This window comes from Hypanus sabinus, chromosome 3 (genome assembly GCF_030144855.1).
Source record: "Hypanus sabinus isolate sHypSab1 chromosome 3, sHypSab1.hap1, whole genome shotgun sequence".
Lineage (NCBI taxonomy): Eukaryota > Metazoa > Chordata > Chondrichthyes > Myliobatiformes > Dasyatidae > Hypanus > Hypanus sabinus.
In genome coordinates this window covers 188,335,179-188,357,797 of record NC_082708.1, presented here as the reverse complement: position 1 = coordinate 188,357,797, position 22,619 = coordinate 188,335,179, and the positions used below count along the sequence as shown (strand labels likewise).

At 47.1% G+C, this 22,619-nt stretch overlaps 1 protein-coding gene across 6 annotated transcripts in view; it reads left to right on the top strand.

The window, feature by feature from the left end:
- The window catches only part of dysf (dysferlin, limb girdle muscular dystrophy 2B (autosomal recessive)), a 400,698-nt gene that overhangs the window by 189,441 nt on the left and 188,638 nt on the right, over positions 1 to 22,619 (top strand). For all 6 annotated transcript variants that reach the window (XM_059965797.1, XM_059965801.1, XM_059965798.1 and 3 more), the window contains 4 exons: positions 5,936 to 6,041; positions 11,637 to 11,779; positions 15,223 to 15,396; positions 20,481 to 20,562. In XM_059965797.1, coding sequence (XP_059821780.1) covers positions 5,936 to 6,041; positions 11,637 to 11,779; positions 15,223 to 15,396; positions 20,481 to 20,562 — 505 coding nt within the window. The remainder of the gene's footprint in view (positions 1 to 5,935; positions 6,042 to 11,636; positions 11,780 to 15,222; positions 15,397 to 20,480; positions 20,563 to 22,619) is intronic.

The window sequence follows — 22,619 nt, the reverse complement described above, 5'->3', positions numbered from 1 at the left end:
GGGGTATAAATACCACTGGACTGGATATGCCCAGGCATCATTCCTGATGAAGACGGCAGAGTTTCTCATCGAAATTTCGGTTAAAAGTGATACCTTTACCCACTGGAAGCCTGAGAAGAGTTTATTTGTCATATACGCTGGGAAACACCTTATCCATTTTCAACTGATTTTCATTCTACCTTTCGGACTTCAAAGACCAAAGTTCAAAATAAATTCATAATCAAAGTATATACGTAGATGTTACATTGTACAACATTGAGATTCATTTCTTTACGGGCAGACTCAATAAATCCAGTAACTGTAATAGAATCAATGGGAGACTCTGCACCGACAGGGCGGGTAACCAGTCTGCCAATGCAAAACAATAAGAACCTACGCAATAACATGAGATAAAGTGTCCTTGAAAGTGAGTCTGTAGGTTGTGGGAACAGTTCAATGATGGGATAAGTGAAGTTGAATGAAGTTATCCTCTTTGGTTCAAGAGCCAGATGTTTAAGGAGTAAAAGCTGTTTTTAAACCTGGTGGTGTTGGTCATAGAAACATAGAAAACCTACAGTAGAATACAGGCCCTTTGGCCCACAATGCTGCGCCAAACATGTACTTGTTTTAGAAATTACCCAGGGTTACCCGTAGCCCTCAATTTTTCTAAGCCTCATGTACCTATCCAGGAGTCTCTTAAAAGACCCTATCGTATCCACCTCCACCATCGTTGCCGGCAGCCCATTCCACGCACTCACCACTCTCTGCATAAAAAACTTACCCCTGACATCTCCTCTGTACCTTCTTCCAAGCACATTAAAACTGTGCCCTCTCATGCTAGCCATCTAACACGGGTCCTGAGGCTCCTGTTCCCTCTTCCTGGTGGCAGTAGTGAGAAGGGAGCATCGTCTAGGTGACGGAGCCTTTGACAATGGGTGCTGCTTTCTTGTGACAGCACTCTGTGCAGATGCGTTCAGTGGTAGGGAGGGCTTTGACCGTGATGGGCTGGGCTGGAGTTGGATAAACCTCCCACCCAACAAGGTACATGGATGAAGGGGGTATTGGGGATTATGGTCCAGGTACAGATAGATGGGACCAGACAAAGTCAGGCTGGCTCAGATGACATGAGCATAAGGGTCTATTTCTGTGCTGTAGTGGTCTATGACTCTATCGGCAGAGTTAACCATGGCCACCCTTATTCAGTGCCTGGCCTCTTTAATGCAGGAAATTAGGACAGATATTAATAGGGTAAACGCCTGCAGGTTTTCTCCAGAACCAGAACCAAAGGTCAAGGGTTAAAGGTGAAAGATGCAATATAAGTGGGGAATCTGAGGGGGATCTCTTTATTCAGAGGTTGTTGTCAGTGTGGAATGAGCTGCCAGCTTAAGTGGTGGATGTGGCCTCAATTGCAACATTTAAGAGAAGTTTGGATGGGAGGGGTATGGAGAGCAATGGTCCAGATGATGGTCAATGTGACGAGGCAGAACGGACTAGATGAGCCAAAAGGCCTGTTTCTGTGCTGGGATTCAATTAAGTTCCCATATTTTAAGCAGGAAGGGGTTTGGGGAACTATGGTTCAGGAGCAGGTGGATGGAATTAGACAGATCAGGTTGACACAAATTGGATGGGCCGAAGAGCCTTTTTTGGTGTTGTACTCTGTGACTCTGACTGAAGCTCCCCAAAGCCAGGAGCTTGGATACTAAGATTACATTACACTGAAGAGGCACTTGGACTGGAAGGTCACAGAGTATCGGACAGACGCTGGCCCAGTTGTCCACAATGTTTTGCCAAGTTAGAGAAATGCTTTGTTTAAGCACGGTCCATATTCGCCCCCCCCCCCCCCCATTCCCTGTACACGGTCCATATCCCTCCATTCCCTGTACACGATCCATATCCCTCCCCCATTCCCTGTACACGGTCCATATCCCCCCATTCCCTGTACACGGTCCATATCCCTCCCCCATTCCCTGTACACGGTCCATATCCCCCCATTCCCTGTACACGGTCCATGTCCATATCCCCCCCCCCATTCCCTGTACACGGTCCATATCCCTCCCCCATTCCCTGTACACGGTCCATATCCCTCCCCCATTCCCTGTACACGGTCCATATCCCCCACATTCCCTGTACACGGTCCATATCCCCCACATTCCCTGTACACGGTCCATATCCCTCCCCCATTCCCTGTATGGTCCATATCCCCCCATTCCCTGTACATGGTCCATATCCCCCCATTCCCTGTACACGGTCCATATCCCTCCATTCCCTGTACACGGTCCATATCCCCCCCCATTCCCTGTACACGGTCCATATCCCCCCCATTCCCTGTACATGTTCCATATCCCCCCATTCCCTGTACACGGTCCATATCCCTCCATTCCCTGTACATGGTCCATATCCCCCCCCCCCATTCCCTGTACACGGTCCATATCCCCCCCATTCCCTGTACATGTTCCATATCCCCCCATTCCCTGTACACGGTCCATATCCCCCCCCATTCCCTGTACACGGTCCATATCCCCCCCCCATTCCCTGTACACGGTCCATATCCCTCCATTCCCTGTACATGGTCCATATCCCCCCCATTCCCTGTACATGGTCCATATCCCCCCCCATTCCCTGTACACGGTCCGTATCCCCCCCATTCCCTGTACATGTTCCATATCCCCCCCCTATTCCCTGTACACGGTCCATATCCCCCCCATTCCCTGTACATGTTCCATATCCCCCCCCATTCCCTGTACACGGTCCATATCCCTCCATTCCCTGTTGTACATTGTCCATATCCCTCCATTTCCTCTCTCTGCATGGCCCATATCCCTCCATTCCCTGTTGTACATGGTCCATATCCCTCCATTTCCTCTCTCTGCATGGCCCATATCCCTCCATTCCCTGTAGAAGATCCATATCCCTCCATTAACTGTCTGTACACAGTCCATGTCCCTCCATTCCCTGTACAAGATCCATATCCTCCATTCCCTGTACACGGTCTATATCCCCCCATTCCCTGTACAAGTTCCATATCCTCCATTCCCTGTACAAGATCCATATCCTCCATTCCCTGTACGGTCCATATCCCTCCATTCCCTGTACGGTCCATATCCCTCCATTCCCTGTTGTACATGGTCCATATCCCACTATTCCCTGTACACGGTCCATATCCCTCCCATTCCCTGTACACGGTCCATATCCCTCCATTCCCTGTCTGTACACAGTCCATATTCCTCCATTCCCTATACACAATCCATATCCCTCCATTCCCTGTACACGGTCCATATCCCTCCATTCCCTGTCTGTACACAGTCCATATTCCTCCATTCCCTATACACAATCCATATCGCCCCATTCCCTGTACACGGTCCATATCCCTTCATTCCCTGTACATGGTCCGTATCCCTCCATTCCCTGTACAAGGTCTGTATCCCCCCATTCCCTGTACAAGGTCCGTATCCCCCCATTCCCTGTACAAGGTCCGTATCCCCCCATTCCCTGTACACGGTCCATATCCCCCCCATTCCCTGTACACATTCCATATCCCCCCCCATTCCCTGTACATGGTCCATATCCCTTCATTCCCTGTACGTGGTCCGTATCCCTCCATTCCCTGTTGTACATGGTCCATATCCCACTATTCCCTGTACACGGTCCATATCCCTTCATTCCCTGTACGTGGTCCATATCCCTCCATTCCCTGTCTGTATATGGTCCATATCCCTCCATTCCCTTTGTCTACACATGGTCTATATATCACCATTCCCGGAGCATTTGTGAGTCTATCTAAGAGCCTCTCAAATTATATCTGCCTCCCCAACCACCCCTGCTTGCTTTGGATATCCCCTTTACCTGGCCCCTCACCTGGAACACTTGCCCTCTATATCTACGCAAGATTCTGCAGATGCTGGAAATCCAGAGCAAGAAACACAAAATGCTGGAGGGACTCAGGAGGTCAGGCAGCATCTATGGAGAAGAATAAACAGTATGAAAAGGGCAGCTCCAAGTATAAATATTCTCCCCTCCCTTTGCCTTCTGTGCCCATCATCTCTCTCTGGTGCCCCTTGTCCCACAGTCCACTCTCCTTTCCTCCTTCATCAGCTCTTTACCTCTTCTATCTAACACCTCCCCACACACCCACCTTCCCCTGACCTTGTCTCACCTATCTCCTGCCAGTTTGTACTCTGTCCACCTTCTTATTCTGGCTTCTTCCTCCTTCCTTTCCAGTCCCGAGATGTCGACTGTTTATTCCCCTCCATAGATGCTGCCTGGCCTGCTGAGTTCCTCCAGCATTTTGAATATGTTGTCTGCTCTACCTTATGCCTCTTAAAATTTAATAAATTTCTATCAGATCTTGCTTCAGGCTCAGAACCATAGAACATAGAACATTACAGCACAGAAACAGGCCTTTTGGCCCTTCCTGGCTGTGCTAAACCATTTTTCTGCTGGTCCCACTGACCTGCACCTGGGCCATATCCCTCCAAACCCCTCTCATCCATATACCTGTCCAAATTTTTCTTTAATGTCAAAAGTGAGCCCGCATTCATCACTTCACCTGCCAGCTCACTCCGTACTCCCACCACTCTCTGTGTGAAGAAGCCCCCCCCCCCATGTTCTCTTTAAACTTTTCCCCCTTCACCCTTAACCCATGACCTCTGGTTTTTTCTCCCCTGACCTCAGTGGAAAAAGCCTGCTTGCATTCACTCTGTCTATACCCATCATAATTTTATATACCTCCATCAAATCTCCCCTCATTCTCCTACGCTCCAGGGAATAGAGTCCAAACCTATTCAACCTTTCTCTGTAACTCAGTTTCTTAGGTCCTGGCGACATCCTTGTAAACCTTCTCTGCACTCTTTCAACCTTATTAATATCCTTCCTGTAATTAGGTGACCAAAATTATACTTAATAATCCAAATTCTGTCTCACCAATGTCTTATACAACGTCACCATTACATTCCAACTCATACTCAATACTTTGATTTATAAAGGCCAATGTACCAAAGGCTCTCTTTACAACCCTATCTACTTGTGACGCCACTTTTAGGGAATTATGTATCTGTACTCCCAGATCCCTCTGTTCTACTGCACTCCTCAGTGTCCTACCATTTACCTTGTATGTTCTACCTTGGTTTGACCTTCCAAAGTGCAATACCTCACACTTGTCCGCATTAAACTCCATCTGCCATTTTTCTGCCCATTCCTCCAACTGGTCCAAATCCCTCTGCCAGCTTTGAAAACCTTCCTCACTGTCCACTACACCTCCAATTTTTGTATCATCAGCAAATTTGCTGATCCAATTTGCCACATTATCACCAGATCAATGATATAGATGACAAATAACAATGGACCCAGCACTGATCCGTGTGGCAGGGATCACAGGCCTCCACTCAGAGAAGCAATCCTCCACTCTGACTTCTCCCATTGAGCCAATGTCTAATCCAATTTACTACCTCTCCATGTATACCTTGCGACTGAATCTTCCTAACTAACCTCCCATGCGGGACCTTGTCAAAGGCCTTACTGAAGTCCATGTATACAACATCCACTGCCTTCCCTTCATCCACTTTCCTGGTAACCTCCTCGAAAAACTCTAATAGATTGGTTAAACATGACCTACCATGCACAAAGCCATGCTGACTTTTTCTAATAAGTCCCTGTCTATCCAAATACTTGTAGATCCTACCTCTTGGTATTCCTTCCAATAATTTACCTACGACCAATGTCAAACTTACCGGCCTATAATTTCCCGGATTACTTTTTGAGCCTTTTTTAAACAACGGAACTACATGAGCTATCCCTCAATCCTCTGGCACCTGACCTGTGGATATCGCCATTTTAAATATTTCTGCCAGGGCCCCTGCAAGTCCCACCTCTCCCTGTCACACGTGACCCCACCCTGGACTCTACAGTTCCTTGGTCCGGAGCAGGTGAGGAGGTGATAATGGTAATTTACCTGTTACAGAATGGGGAGAAGGTTCTGCCAAAGGACGACATCGAGTGCCCGGGAGGCTGGAAATGGGAGGACGTGGAGTGGTCTACTGACCTCAACAGAGCTGTTGATGAACAAGGTGCGTGAGGTTTAGAGCGGATGGGAGAGGGCACGGGGAAACTTTTGTCCATCGGACATCGCCCTCAGTTTGGAATTGAGGAGAATTGTTACTTTACCTCCTCCTCATTCTCCCTCCCAGGATTTCCAATCCTCCCTCTCCCATTCCGTCTTATTGTTCCTCCTTTATTGCCCCGAAATGCAGGCAGTTACAAACAAGCCCTTCAGCCCACAATGTTGTGCTGACCTTTTTTAACCCACCTCAAGATCAATCTAACCCTTCCCTCCCACATGACCTTCTACAATCCATTTCTTAAATGCATTTCTTAAAAGTCCCCAATGTATCTGCCTCTCCCCCAGCGCCCTGTGTCACAGAATGATTTGAAATTGTAAGACCATAAGGTAGAGGAGCAGAACTAGGCTATTTGGTCTATTGAGTCCGCTCCGCTATAGCTTATCTTATCATCGTTCCCTTCTCAGCCCCAATCTCCAGCCTTCTCTCCATCTCCCTTCATGCTCTGACCAATCAAGAACCTATCAACCTCTGTCTTAAGTATACCCAATGACCTGGCCTCCACAGCCACCTGTGGTAACAAATTCCACAGATTCATCACTCTCTTGTTAAGCAAATTCCTCATCATCTCCGTTCTGAAAGGGCACCACTCTTTCGCGAGGCAGTGTTCTCTGGTATTAGACTCCCAGATTTGATGCAAAACAACACATTTCACTGTGACGGATAAAGAGAATCTTAATGTTCTCACAGAGAAGTTGTTGCTGCTTAACCATAATATTCATTTTGGACCTACAATTTGGGAAACCAAACGCAAGGGTAAAGGGTTAGGGCAGAACCGATTGCTGAACAGAGGGATCTTGAGGACCAAAACCACAGCTCCCTGAATGTGGATAGTTGTTAGTAGATAGGATGGTAACTGTGAGAAGATGGCATGGCCCAAATGGTAACTGTGAGAAGATGGTGTGGCCCGGATGGTAACTGTGAGAAGATGGTGTGGCCCAAATGGTAACTGTGAGAAGATGGCATGGCCCAAATGGTAACTGTGAGAAGATGGCATGGCCCAAATGGTAACTGTGAGAAGATGGCATGGCCCGGATGGTAACTGTGAGAAGGTGGTGTGGCCTGAATGGTAACTGTGAGAAGATGGTGTGGCCCGGATGGTAACTGTGAGAAGATGGTGTGGCCCGGATGGTAACTGTGAGAAAATGGTGTGGCCCGGATGGTAACTGTGAGAAGATGGTGTGGCCCAAATGGTAACTGTGAGAAGATGGCATGGCCCAAATGGTAACTGTGAGAAGATGGCATGGCCCAAATGGTAACTGTGAGAAGATGGCATGGCCCAAATGGTAACTGTGAGAAGATGGCATGGCCCAAATGGTAACTGTGAGAAGATGGCATGGCCCAAATGGTAACTGTGAGAAGATGGCATGGCCCAAATGGTAACTGTGAGAAGATGGCATGGCCCGGATGGTAACTGTGAGAAGGTGGTGTGGCCTGAATGGTAACTGTGAGAAGATGGTGTGGCCCGGATGGTAACTGTGAGAAGATGGTGTGGCCCGGATGGTAACTGTGAGAAAATGGTGTGGCCCGGATGGTAACTGTGAGAAGATGGCGTGGCCCGGATGGTAACTGTGAGAAGATGGCGTGGCCCAATTGGTAACTGTGAGAAGGTGGCGTGGCCCGGATGGTAACTGTGAGAAGATGGCATGGCCCGGATGGTAACTGTGAGAAGATGGCGTGGCCCAATTGGTAACTGTGAGAAGATGGTGTGGCCCAAATGGTAACTGTGAGAAGATGGCGTGGCCCGGATGGTAACTGTGAGAAGATGGCGTGGCCTGGATGGTAACTGTGAGAAGATGGTGTGGCCTGGATGGTGTAGAACCTTAACAAACATTGACTTTTGAAAAAGTGAACAACTGCAGATGATGAGAAATGGAAAAAAAAATGGGAAGTGCTAGAAAACACTCATTAGGTTGTGGGGGTAGGGCATCTGTGGGGTGGGCATGACCGGGGTGAGGTCCAGTGTGTCAGGGTGGTGTACTGCATGTTGCCCTGTCTCAGGGAGATGTATGAAGTTGGTGTGACAATTTCCATCATGCTCTCTTGTTAGAAACATCCTGATGTTTTTGTAACTCATGTGTTCAGGAATTGAGAATGAGGCATTCATTTTGTTGCTTTCGGCCGATTAATTAAATATTACAAGGGCGATTGAGTTTACGGGCCGTGAGGTAATGTTGCAGTGTTATAAAAGTCTGGTTACACCACACTTGGAGTATTGTGTTCAGTTCTGGTGCCTCGTTATAGGAAGGATGTGGGACGTGTTAGAGAAGATGCAGAGGAGATTTACCAAGATGCTGCCCGGCTCAGAGAGCATGTCTTATGAAGACAGGTTGAGTATGATAGGGCTCTTAAATTTAGAGGGTCAGTGCTGACTTGATAGAGGTGTGAAAGATGATAAGAGGCATTGATAGCATGGACAGACTTTATCTCCAGGCAGAAATGAGGGGGCATAATTTTAAGGTGATTTATGGAAAGTGCAGAGGGGATGTTTTTTACTCAGGGAGTGGTGAGTGTGTGGGACAGCCCGCCAAGAGTAGTGGTAGAGACAAATACATCAGGGACATTTATGAAACTCTTAGATACATAGATGATAGAAGGATGGAGGACTATGTGGGAGGGAAGGGCTAGACTGATCTTGGAGTAGGTTAAAAGGTCAACACAACAGTTCTGTGATGTGTTCTATGTAACAAAAAACAAATAAAAGCAGGGAAAAAAAGAAATTGCAGTTTTCTCACATAGAAAATGTAGCACTGACTAAAAGGATATTCCAGTGAAACAATTAACATATAGAATCAGAATCAGGTTTATTATCACCCACACATATCCATATAACAATTACAGCACAGAAACAGGCCATCTCGGCCCTTCTAGTCCATGCCTAATGCGTGCTCTCACCTAGTCCCACTGGCCCACACTCAGCCCATAACCCTCCATTCCTTTCCTGTCCATATACCTATCCAATTTTACTTTAAATGACAATACTGAACCTGCCTCTGCCACTTCTACTGGAAGCTCGTTCCACACAGCTACCACACTCTGAGTAAAGAAAATCCCCCTTGTGTTACCCTTAAACTTTTGCCCCCTAACTCTCAACTCAAGTCCTCTTGTTTGAATATCCCCTACTCTCAATGGAAAAAAGCCTATCCACGTCTATCAAGTCCCCCCTCAACCTTCTACGCTCCAAAGAATAAAGACCTAACTTGTTCAATCTTTCCCTGTAACTTAGGTGCTGAAACCCAGGTAACTTTCCAGTAAATCTTCTCTGTACTCTCTCTATTTTGTTGATATCTTTCCTTTCAGACCAGAATTGTACACAATACTCCAAATTTGCCCTTACTAATGCCTTGTACAATTTTAACATTACATCCCAACTCCTATACTCAATACTAATTTATAAAGGTCAAAATGTGATGTGAAATTTGTTAACTTAGCAGCAGCAGTTCAATTCACTGCATAATCTGGCAGAAAAAAATATAAATAAAATAAGAACAATAATAATAAATAAATAAATAAATAAGCCAATTACATATTTTGAATAGATTAAAAATATACTGTATATTAAAAAAGTGAGGTAGTGTCCAAAGGTTCAATGTCCATTTAGGAATCAGGTGGCAGAGGGGAAGAAGCTGTTCCTGAATCGCTGAGTGTGTGACTTCCGGCTTCTGTATCTCCTACCCGATGGTAACAGTGAGAAAAGGGCATTCCCTGGGTGCTGGGGGTCTTTAATAATGGACGCTACCTTTCTGAGACACCGCTCCCTGAAGATGTCCTGGGTACTTTGTAGGCTAGAACCCAAGATGGAGCTGACTAGATTTACAACCTTCTGCAGCTTCTTTTGGTCCTGTGCAGTAGCCCCTCCATACCAGACAGTGATGCAGCCTGTCAGAATGCTCTCCATGGTACAACTATAGAAGTTTTTGAGTGTATTTGTTGACATGCCAAATCTCTTCAAACTCCTAATAAAGTATAGCTGCTGTCTTGCCTTCTTTATGACTACATTGATATGTTGGGACCAGGTTAGATCCTCAGAGATCTTGACAGCCAGGAGCATGAAGCTGTTCACTCTCTCCACTTCTGATCCCTCTATGAGGATTGGTAAGTGTTCCTTCGTCTTACCCTTCCTGAAGTCCACAATCAGCTCTTTCAGCTTACTGATGTTGAGTGCCAGGTTGTTGCTGTGGCACCATTTCACTGGTTGGCATATCTCACTCCTGAACGCCCTCTCATCACCACCTGAGATTCTACCAACAATGGTTGTATCATCAGCAAGTTTACTGATGGTATTTGAGCTATGCCTAGCCACACAGTCATAGGTATAGAGAGAGGAGAGCAGTGGGCTAAGCACACACCCCTGAGGTGCGCCAGCGTTGATTGTCAGCAAGGAGGAATTGTTATCACCAATCCACACAGATTGTGGTCTTCCAATTAGGAAGTCGAGGATCCATTTGCTGGGGAGGTACAGAGGCCCAGGTTCTGCAAGTTCTCTGTCAGGATTGTGGGAACGATGGTGTTAAAGGCTGAGCTATAGTCGATGAACAACATCCTGACGTAGGCGTTGGTGTTGTCCAGGTGTCTAAATCAGTGTGAAGAGCCATCAAAATTGCATCTACCGTTGACCTATAGTGGCGAAAGGCGAATTGCAATGGGTCCAGGTCCTTGCTGAGGCAGGAGTTCAGTCTAGTCATGACCAACCTCTCAAAGCATTTCATCACTGTCAATGTGAGTGGTACCCGGTGATAGTCATTAAGGCAGCCCGCATTACGCATCTGGTATAATTGTTGCCTTTTTGAAGCAAGTGGAAACTTGTGCCCGTAGCAATGAGAGGTTGAAAATGTCCTTGAATACTCCCACTAGTTGGTTGGCACAGATTTTCAGAGCCTTACCAGGTATTCCATCAGGGCCTTCCACTTTGCGAGGGTTCACTCTCTTTAAAGACAGTCTAGCATCGGCCTCTGAGACGGAGATCACAGGGTCATCAAGTGCAGCAGGGATCTTCACAGTTGTAGTTGTGTTCTCCCTTTCAAAGCGGGCATAGAAGGCGTTGAGTTCATCTGGTAGTGAAGCATCGCTGCCATTCATGCTATTGGGTGCCACTTTGCAGAAAGCAATGTCTTGCAGACCCTGCCAGAGTTGCCGAGCATCCGATGTCGAGATAGCCGGATTGAAGTGGTATGAAAGCTGCTGCAGAGAACTTGTTTCTTCGTTGAGATATCGTGTGGAACAGGCCTTTACTGCGCATTCAGCCACACTGTCAGTAAGCCCCCAATTTAATCCTAGCCTAATAATTGGACAATATACAATAACCAATTCATCTGCCAACTGGTACAATTTTGGACTGTGGGAGGAAACCAGAGCACCCAGAGGAAACCCACACGGTCATAACTCCTTACAGGCACTGACAGGAATTGAACTCAGGTCACCTGTAATTACTGGAGAATTCACTGAACAACATAAGTAATATAAATATAAATAAAAGCAAGCATAGAAAAGTTAAGCTATAAGAAAAATACAAGAAAGTAACAATTCCACATCCTGATGCTACAGGCTGGGAGTACGGATTCACCATCCCGCCCGACCGTAAGCCCAAGACCTGGTCACCAGCCGAGAAGATGTACCACACCAACAGGAGGCGCCGATGGGTGCGGATGCGGAAGAGGGACTTCAAGCAGATGGAGGCGTATCGCAAGGTGAGTGTGTGATGCTGTGGGAGGGACAGATTGGGCTTGGGGAGCGTGCAAGAGTGGATTGGTGAAATAGATTGAGACGGCATGGAAGCAGAACCATCTTTTGCACGCTGACCAAGTTTCCGACCTGAGCCAGTCGTATTCAGCTGCCTTTGGCGAATGCCCTTCCAAACCTTTCTCACTCATGTCCCTGTCCAAACATCTTTTAAATGTTGTCATTGTACACACCTCCACCATGAGCAGCTCGCTTCATATGCCCGCCACCTTTTGTGAGGAAACAGTTGTCCCTTGAGTCCCCTTTAAATCTTTCCCTTCTTACCCCAAGTTGAGTTTTAGACTCCCTTACCCTGGGAAAAGGGTGTAGGGGTGGAGATACACCTGTACCGAAAAAGGTGTAAGGCACTCCTTCCCTCCGCTAGCCTGCAGGTCACCTTTGCACCTGATTAACCCCCATTCTGGGTCACGTGAAGCCATGGGAGCAGGTGGTGGATGGTCGTATGAGCAGCCGGTGCAGATCAGAAGTCCGGGTTCTGTGACCACTGGCGCCAGGCAGACAATCTCTGAAGAGTATTGATAATGGTTGGGGTCACCTGACTTGTAAAGACACTGCCCAGCAGAAGGCAATGGCAAACTACTTCTGTAGAAAAATTTGCCAAGACAGTTATGATCATCGGAGAGACATGTCATATGATGATGATGATGACCATGGGAAAATAATGGTGACCACCCACCCTGTCTCCACCCCTCACAATTTGATAAACCTCTATTAGGGCACCTCTCATCCTCCTCCAGACCCTCCTATCTCCAGCCCTCCAATGCTAATTAACATTGTGGTGCATCTTTTCTGCATCCTCTCCAGCTGAATGACATCCTTCTGCAGCTGGACAGTCAGAACTGTACGCGGCGCACCAGGATGGGGGTGACCCTGTGGCCTGGGTCTTTCTTTTAAAAGATCAGCTTAATTTGTCACATGTACGTTGAAAGATGAGCAAAGTGCATCAAATCCAATTAGCAAGGCTTGTGCTGGCCAAGTGTTGTCAAGCTTCTGGTGCCAGCAAGTACGCTGACAACTCACTAACCCGTACATCTGTGGAACGTGGGAGGAAACCAGAGCACCCGGAGGAAACCCACACAGTCTTGGGGAGAACATAGAAACTCCTTACAGAGATCGGTGGGAATTGAACCCGGGTCGCTGCCACTGTAATAGTGTTATGCTAACCGCTATGCTACCATGCCACCCCATCGTAATGATGCCTCAAGTCCAGGGTTGGGCATCTCTGAAGCCTTTCCGTTTATTTCCTGCCTGGGAGAGTGCTGGAGTCTCCTAGATTCAGCCACCCTCAGTGTTGGATAGATATGAAACATCATGAGAGACCAACACATCCCTCACAACACACACAAGATGTTGGAGGAATTCAGCAGGTCAGGCAGAATCTATGGAAGGAAATAAACAGTCAATGTTTTAGGCTGAGTTGCTTCTTCAAGACTGGAAAAGGAGATCAGAAACCAGAGTAAAAAGGTGGGTGGGGAGGGGAAGGCGTACAAGCTAGAGGGAGATAGGTGAAGTCAAGTAGTTGGGGATGGAGGATAAAATAAGAAGCTGGGAGGTGATAGGTGGAAAAGATAAAGGGCTGACGTGGAAATAATCTGACAGGAGAGGAGATTGGACCAAGGGAGAAAGGGGTGGAGGAGGTAATAGGCAGGTGAGGAGAAGAGTTAAGGGCTGGGGCTTAGTGAGGAATTGAAGAAGAGGGAAGGGGAGGAGAAAAAATTATCTAAGTTAGAGAAATCGATGTTCATGCCATTAGGTTTGAGGCTACTCAGACGGAATATGAGGTGTCACTCCTCCAACCTGAGAGTGGCCTCATTGTGACAGTAGAGGAGGCCATGGACCAACATGTCAAGATAGGAATGGGGATAGACATATCTTCCAACTGTTAACGCACAATGATACATTTCACTGAATGTTTCAATGTACATGTGACAAATAAAACTAGTCAAATCTTATCTAAAATGTTCCTTTCCCTGGGTTGAATTTGCACCACACGTTATGTAACTCCAGCACCAACCACTAGAGGGCAGTGCTGGCCAGTAAATCCACTGAATGCCTCCGCAGACCAATGGAGTAAACTCGGGATTGAAAGAAAGCTGGAATGTCTGTGACGTTGAGTTCAAGGTAGCTTTGGGAACAGAATGATGTCCAAGTTGAAGTTTGGAGGACTTGGTAAACTTTCTGATGCACTGACTGATGTATTTAATTCCTAACCCCATTCCCATTTCAACATGGCCTGCTCTCCTGCCAGGATGAGGCTGGTCCTCAGGGTGCAGGAGCAACACCCCATATTCTGTCTAGGCAGTCTCCCGCCTGATGGCACAAACATTGATCTCTCCTTCTGGTAAAATTTCTTTACTCTCCCCCTTTCCTCTTCTTCAGTTCCCCACACTGGCCTCTTACCTTTTCTCCTCCCCGGTTCCCCTCCTCTGTCCCTTTCTCCCATGGTCCACTCTCCTCTCCTATCAGATTCCTTCTTCTCCAGTCCGTTCCCTTTCCCACCCACCTGGCTTCATCCATCACCTTCTAGCGATCCCCCTTCCCCTTCCCCGCACCTTTTATTCTGGCATCTTCCTTCTTCCTTTCCTGTCCTGATGAAGGGTCTCAGCCCAAAATGTTGACTGTTTACTCATTTCTATAGATTCTGCCTGACCTGCTGAGTTCCTCCAGCATTTTGTGCGTTTTGGTCTGGGTTTCCAGCATCTGCAGAATTCCCTGTGTTTTTGAAATTCTGTAGACTTCATTGAACAGCAAAGAAACAGGCCCTTCGGCCCACATTGTCTGTGCTGACCATGATATCAAACCAAACTCATCCTATCTAACTGCATGTGATCCATCTAGTGTGTTACTCACGTGCCTGTCTAAATGCCTCTTCCTCTTGACCAGACAAGAACCTATCGATCTCCACTTGAAATATACCCACAGCGTCTGTGGCAATGAATTCCACAGATTCACTACCCTCTGACTGAAGAAATTCCTCCTCATTTCTGTTCTAAATTGATGTCCCTCTAGTCTGAGACTTCCCCATTATGGGAAACATTCTCTCCACATCCACTATTTCAATATTCGATACGTCTCAATGAGACCTCCCCTCATTCTTCTAAACTCCAGCAGTTACAGGCCCATAGGCGTCAAATGCTCCTCATATCTTAACCCTTTCATTCTGGAATCATTCTTGTGAGCCTCTTCTGGGCCCTCTCCAATGCCAGCACATCCTTTTACAGATATTGGGCCCACGATACTCCAAGTGCAGTCTGACCGATGCTTTATAAAGTCTCAGCTGTGGAGAGAGTGCTTGTGGGAATTCTGAAGGGAAACGCAGTCCTTTACTTTCCTCAGCCTCTGCGAGGGAGCAGAGGATTCTAACCAAGCCCTTGTTTTCTTTGCTGCACAGACAAAGGTGGAGGACGTGGAGAACGAGGGCTGGGAGTACGCATCCCTATTCGGCTGGAGATTCCACCTGAAGCAGCGGAAGACGGACACGTTCCGAAGGCGGCGTTGGAGGCGTCGGATGGAGCCACTGGAGAAGGCCGGTCCGTCCGCCGTCTTTGCCCTGGAGGGGGCCCTGGTGAGCAGTCAACACCCCAACCCCAGCTTTGTACACTGGCCAAGATGGAATTCTGGGTATGGTCTGTCATTGTCAGGGTCCAGGCTGTGGTTGATTGCCCCCGTCACCCCCTCGACAACCCCCTTCCATAGCCATGTGTGGGGAGAGGGAGTCTGACCCCGGAATAAAACCTCAGACTTTTATGTTGTTCCTGTCTGATCTGCTAGACGCACAATGTGTCCATTGTGTCTATCCATGTAACACACCATCTGACCTCACACCCTCAGTGATGAACTAACTCCCCCCCCCAAACAAACTAATCCCCTGACACAGACCTGTACCAATCACCTTCCCCTCCAAGTTCATGTTTTGGCTTCTTCCCCCTTCCTTTCCAGTCCCGATGAAGGAACATCGACTCTTTCTTCCTCTCCGTAGACGCTGCCTGACCTGCTGAGTTCCTCCGGCATTTTGTGTGTGTTACAAATGGAGTTTGACCAGGAACGGTGGGTGGTGATGCAGTTTGTACAATGCAAGGGCCAAGTATCTGATAAGTACCAGGACCCTCGAACATCAAAGAAAAGGCTCGAAGAACTCAGCAGGTCATAGAAACATCAAAAGTAGAAAAGTACAACACATAGCAGGCCCTTCAGCCCAGAATTTTGTGCTGTACTTTTAACCTAGTCTAAGATCAAACTTGGGTGTTGGGGTGGAGATACATCTCTACAATAAGAGTTGTAAGGTGCACCCTCGCTCTGCCAGCCTGTAGGTCACCCTTGGGCGAGGTGTAGCACCTGCTTAGCCCCACAATCAGAGTCATGTGAAGCCAAGGGAGCAGGTGGTGGATGGTTGTACGAGCAGCCGGTGCAGATCACAAGTCCTGGTTCTGCGACCACTGACGTCAGGCAGACAACCTCTGAAGATTATTGATAATGGGATCTCCTGCCTTGTAAAAACACTGCCCAGAAGAAAGCAATGGCCAATTACTATCTGATATTGATATACCAGTTCCTGAACTCACGGATTCTCACAGCTTCCTGGACTATAAATGATACCATCCCCTTCTCACAGTTCCTCTGTCTCTGCCACATCCCCTCTCAGGATGAGGCTTTTCACTCCAGAACTAAAAAGATGCCCTGCTTCTTCAAAGAAAGGGGTGCCCCTTCTTCTACCATCAACGCTGCCCTCAGCCACATCTTTTCCATCTCATACATGTCTACCCTCACCCCATCCACCCACCACCCCACCAACGATAGGGTTCCTCTTATCCTCACCTACCACCCCACCAACCTCCATATCCAGCACATTGTGCTCTGTAACTTCCATAATCTCCCCCTACCAAGCACATCCTTCCCACCCACCCACCCACTGTCCACAGGAATCACTTCCTTCGTGACTCCCTTGTCCATTTATCCTTCCCGGTACTGATCCTTGCAAGCGGAACAAGTGCCACACCTGCTGCTACGCCTCCTCCCTCACTACCGCTCAGGGCTCCGAACAGTCTTTCCAGTTGAGGCAACACTTCCCTGTGAGCCTGTTGGGATCATCTACTGTATCCAGTGCTCCCGGTGTGTCCTCCTGTATAACGGTGAGATCTGAGGTAGATTGGGAGACCGCTTCGCCAAGTCCCCCTGAGAAAACAGTAACTCCTGGCAGCCACCCATTCAATTCTACTTCCCATTCCCAACCTGACATCTCAATCCATGGATTCCTACTGTCATGATGGAGTCCTAAGAGCATAAGAACTCGGAGCAGGAGTAGGCCATTTGGCCCGTCGAGCCTGCCCTGCCATTCAGTAAGATCATGGCTGATCAGGCCATGGACTCATCTCCACCTACCTGCCTTTTCCCCATAACCCTTAATTCCCCAACTATGCAAACATCTATCCAACCTGGTCTTAAGTATATTTACTGAGGCAGCCTCCACTGCTTCATTGGGCAGAGAATTCCACAGATTCACCGCACTCTGGGAAAAGCAGTTCCTCCTCATCTTCGTTCTAAATCTCCTCGAATTCTGAGTCTATGGCCCCTAGTTCTAGTCTCATCTGCCATTGGAAACAACTTTCCTGTCTCTATCATCTATCACTTTCATAATTTTATATGTTTCTATAAGATCCCATCTATTTCTTCTGAATTCCAGCGAGTACAGTCCCAGGCAACTCAATGTTGCGTACTTGAATTTTCAAAAGCCCTTTGATAAGTTGCCACACATGAGGCTACTTAATAAGTTAAGAGCTCATGGTATTACAGGAAATATTCTAGCATGAATAAAGCATTGGTTGATTGGCAAGAGGCGAAGAGTGGGAATGAAGGGAGCCTTTTCTGTTTGGCTGCTGGTGAATAGTGGTGTTCCACAGGGGTCTGTGTTGGCATTGATTCTTTTTAAGTTATATGTCAATGATTTGAAGAATCAAAATTTTTTTGTGGCCCAATTTGCGGCCGAAATGAGGATAGGTGGAGGGGCAGCTAGTGTTGAGGAAGCAGGGGACTACAGAAGGTCTTGGACAGATTAGGAGAATGGACAATAAAGTAGCAGATGGAATACAATGTCGGGAAGTGTATGGTCATGCACTTTGGTAGATGAAATAAAAGTGTAGGCTTTTTAAATGGAGAGAAAATACAAGAATACTGAGGCACAGAGGGACTTGGGAGTCCTTGTGCAGAATTCCCTAAAGGTTAATTTGCAGGTTGAGCCAGTGGTGAGTGATGCACCATCAATAACTCTCAGAGACGTAAGGCAAGATATCGGCTTTTATTGGCTGGAAGAAAGAACAAGCAGCAATTGACCACCACACTGCATCCTGGAGACTGAGGCCAGGGCTGTGTCTCCAATCGCCTTTATACGGGGTCCGTGGGAGGAGCCACGGTCAGCGGGAGGAGCCGCAGGAGCAGTCAGCGGGGTGGGGGGGGGGGGGGGGGCGTGTCCAGACAGGTATATGTAGTTCACCACAGTGAGGAGGGCAAATGCAATGTTAACATTCATTTCAGGAGTACTAGGATATTAAAGGAAGGACATGCTGACATTTAAGGCTTCGTAAAGCACAGGTGAGGTCTCACAGAGTATTGTGCGCAATTTTAGGCCCCTTATCTCAGAATGGATGTGCTGACATTTAAAAGGGTTCAAAGGCAGTTCACGAAAATGATTCCAGGATTGAAAAGCTCATCATATGAGAAGTATTTGATGATTCTGGGCCTGTACTCACTGGAATTCAGAAGAATGAGGAGGATCTCATTGAAACTATCAAATGTTGAAAGGCCTCGATAGTGTAGATTTGGAGAGGATGTTTCCTATGGTGGGGGAGTCTAAGTTCAGAGGACCCAGACTCAGAATACAGGGACATCATTTAGAACAGAGATGAGGAGGAATTTCTTTAACCAGAGAGAGGTGAATCTGTCGAATTTGTTACCATAGGCAGCTGTGGAGACCACGTCTTTGGGCATGTTTAGGACAGAGGTTGATAAATGCTTGATTGGTCAGGGCAGAAGGTGAAAAATTGGAGCTGAAAGAGAAATGGATCAGGTGTGATGGGCCAAATGGCCTAATTCTGCTCCTATATCTTAGGATCTTATATGCATGGAGTGACTGTGTGTTGACAAAGTGATGCTAGGCACAGGCACTCAAGCAGGCAGGCAATGGAGGGATGTAGAGCATGTGCAGGCAGATTGGGATTGGCATCATGGTTGGCCAGTGCTGTACTGTTCTGTGTTCTGTCATGTTTGGACAGATCTGCTCTGGGAACCTGGGGTACCCTTGCGGTTCCCGCTGCCCACCTCCCTGTGTCGCTTCCAGGAGGCATGGCTCTGTGTTCAAGAGAAACACTCTGAAGAGTTCTAATTTAGTTTAAAAAAAAGTACAATATTGACCTTGATTGGGTGCCAGCTACAGTGAGTGGTTGGGCTTATCCGGACTGTACAGAACATGTTGTGAGGTGGTTTGGAAATGGGAGCTTGAGGGAAAAGGGATTGATGTGTTCACTAGGCAGCAGGGCTGACAAAATGTTCCTGTCTCTGAACATCTGCAGAAAGCTCGTTTTTCCGACTGCTGACCATAAGGCATGGGAGCAGAATTCGGCCACTTGGCCTATCGACTCTGCCATTCCATCATGGCTAATTTACTACCCCTTTCAACCCGATTCACCTGCCTTCTTTCCGTAACCTTTGGTGCCCTTACTAATCAAGAACCCATCATCGTCCGCTTTAAATGTACTCAGTGACTTGGCCTCGACATCTGTCTGTGGCAATGAATTCCACAGATTCACCACCTTCTGGCTGAAGAAATTCCTCCTCATCTCAGTTCTAAAGAGATGTCCTTCAATTCTGAGGCTGTGCTTCTGTCCCTAGCCTCTCCCATTAAAGGAAACATCTTCTCCACATCCACTAATCTACATTCAACATTCAATATACATCAATGAGATCCACCCTCATTCTTCAAATCTCCAGCAAGTACAGGCCTCGAGCCATCAAACTCTCCTCATACATTAATCCTTTCATTCCTGGTCTCATGAACCTCCTCTGGACCCTCTCCAATGCCAGCACATCTTTTCTTAGAAAAGGGGCTGAAAACTACTCACAATACTCCAAGTGAAACCTCACCGATGCCTTGTAAAGCTTCAGCATCATATCTGTGCTTTTATATTCTTGTCCACTCAAAATGAGTGCTAACATTGTATTTGCCTCCTGCACCACTTACTCAACCTACGAGTTAACATTTTGGGAATCCTGTACAAGGACTCCAAAGTCCCTTTGTACATCTGATTTTTGAACTTCCTCCATTTAAAAAATATTCTACACCTTTAGTTCCTCTACCAAGGTGCATGGCCATATACTTCTCCACACTATATTCCCTCTGCCACCTCTTTGTCCATTCTCCCAATCTGTCTAAGTCCTTCCCTGCATCCTGTCCCTCCACCAATCTTTGTATCTGCTGTAGACTTGGCCACTGAGGCATCATTTCCGTGGACCCCGGGAGATAGCGGCTTTTGCAATGGATGGAGCGAAGGTTCTCAACAAGATGGTTCCCAGTTAGCCTTGGGCTTGTGAGTGCCTGCACTGACAAGAGCTCATTTGGATGCTGCCTCCCTGACCTGTCAACTCTTCTCTGCTTCACAGGGAGGCATTCCAGATGACAAGAGTGAGGAGAAGACCCTTAACCTGGGCGTGAACACCCCGACTGTCTCCTGCATCTTCGACAGTGAGTCCTGTCATTCTCGTTCTGTCTCTGTCACTGCCTGGGTATGTCTGTGTGAGTGTGTATATGTATGGGGCAGGGGGGTGAGAGATACGATGGTAAAGGTGGGTATGTCTGTGCGGTGTGTATGGGGCAGGGGGATGAGAGATATGATGGTAGAAGTGGGGTGTGCTGAACTCGTGTGTTTCAAGTGTGTGTCTGCCTTTTGTGTTTGTATAGTTTTATGTACATATGGTTGTGAGTGTGTGTGTGTAAATGTGGTTGTGTGTGTGTAGATGTGGTTGTGTGTGTATATGTGAGTGTGTGTGTGTAAATGTGGTTGTGAGCATAAATGTGAGTGTGTGTGTGTAAATGTGGTTGTGTGTGTATATGTGAGTGTGTGTGTGTAATTGTGGTTGTGTGTGTCTAAATGTGGTTGTGTGTGTGTAATTGTGGTTGTGTGTGTGTAAATGTGAGTGTGTGTGTAAATGTGGTTGTGTGCATCTAAATGTGGTTGTGTGTGTGTAAATGTGGTTGTGAGCATAAATGTGAGTGTGTGTGTGTAAATGTGGTTGTGTGTGTATATGTGAGTGTGTGTGTGTAATTGTGGTTGTGTGTGTGTAAATGTGGTTGTGTGTGTCTAAATGTGGTTGTGTGTGTAATTGTGGTTGTGTGTGTGTAAATGTGAGTGTGTGTGTAAATGTGGTTGTGTGCATCTAAATGTGGTTGTGTGTGTAAATGTGTGTGTGTGTAAATGTGGTTGTGTGTGTAAACGTGAGTGTGGTTGTGTAAATGTGGTTGTGTGTGTATATGTGAGTGTGTGTGTGTAAATGTGGTTGTGTGTGTATAAATGTGAGTGTGTGTGTAAATGTGGTTGTGTTCATAAATGTGGTTGTGTGTATATGTGAGTGTAAGTGTAAATGTGGTTGTGTGTGTGTAAATGTGAGTGTGTGTAAATGTGGTTGTGTGTGTAAATGTGAGTGTGTGTGTAAATGTGGTTGTGTGTGTATATGTGAGTGTGTGTGTAAATGTGGTTGTGTGTGTAAATGTGAGTGTGTGTGTAAATGTGGTTGTGTGTGTAAACGTGAGTGTGGGTGTGTAAATGTGGTTGTGTGTGTAAACGTGAGTGTGGATGTGTAAATGTGGTTGTGGGTGTGTACTTGCTTCTCTGAGGGTTACCATCTTGTTGTGGTGGAGATACTTGGGAGTCCGTAAGATCCCATGAATGAAGCCACTCGGCCTCAGCTCCTGGTAGGGTCACCCATGGGGGTAAGGTCAAGGGGAGGGTTCCAGACAAAGACTCTGGAACCAAGACCTTAGTGGGGGAGCTGGTGGAAGATGTTGACACATCCCAACAGCATCTAAGGGTCCCCAGTCATCTTACATTCCATGTCACTAAGCCCTGACCCTGTGTAGTGGCTGCCTGTGTATCAGCCTCCCCATGTTAAAGCCACATACAGGCATTCTCCATTGGGGGAATCTGCCCAGATATCCCAGATCAACAAGTGGTAAGGGGGGACGATCATGAGGTCTGAAAACCCCTCAGAATATGTGGATCCCAGATCAGTGTCTGAGGACCCGCCAATGGAGAACGTCATACTGACTCGAGAGATTGTGTTACTACTTCTAGTACTGTGTTCTTAAGGCGTGTGTTTCCGGCAAGTGGGTGTGAATGTGTGTTTGAATGTCCATGTGAATCAGTGTGCGGTATGTGTGTGAATGAATGAGTCATGGAATCCAAAGCAGTGAAACAGGCCCTTCAGCCCATCTAGTTCATGCTAGCCAGTTTGCCCATCTAATCCAGTCCCTTTTGCCCCTGTTTGCATCATATCTCTCTAACCCTTTCCTGCCTGTCTGAGTATGTGAGTGTGTTGTATTGGGATTGATGTATTATGCACCAAGAAACGGTGAGAAGCTTGTCTTGTACACTGTTCATCCAGATCAGATCATTACATCGTGCGGTGAGAGAAATCACAATGCAGAGTAAGGTGTGACAGCTACAGAGAGAGTGCAGAGCAGATAGACAGTATGTTGTAAGATCATACGGAGGTAGTTGTGAGGTTAACAGTCTATCTTATCGT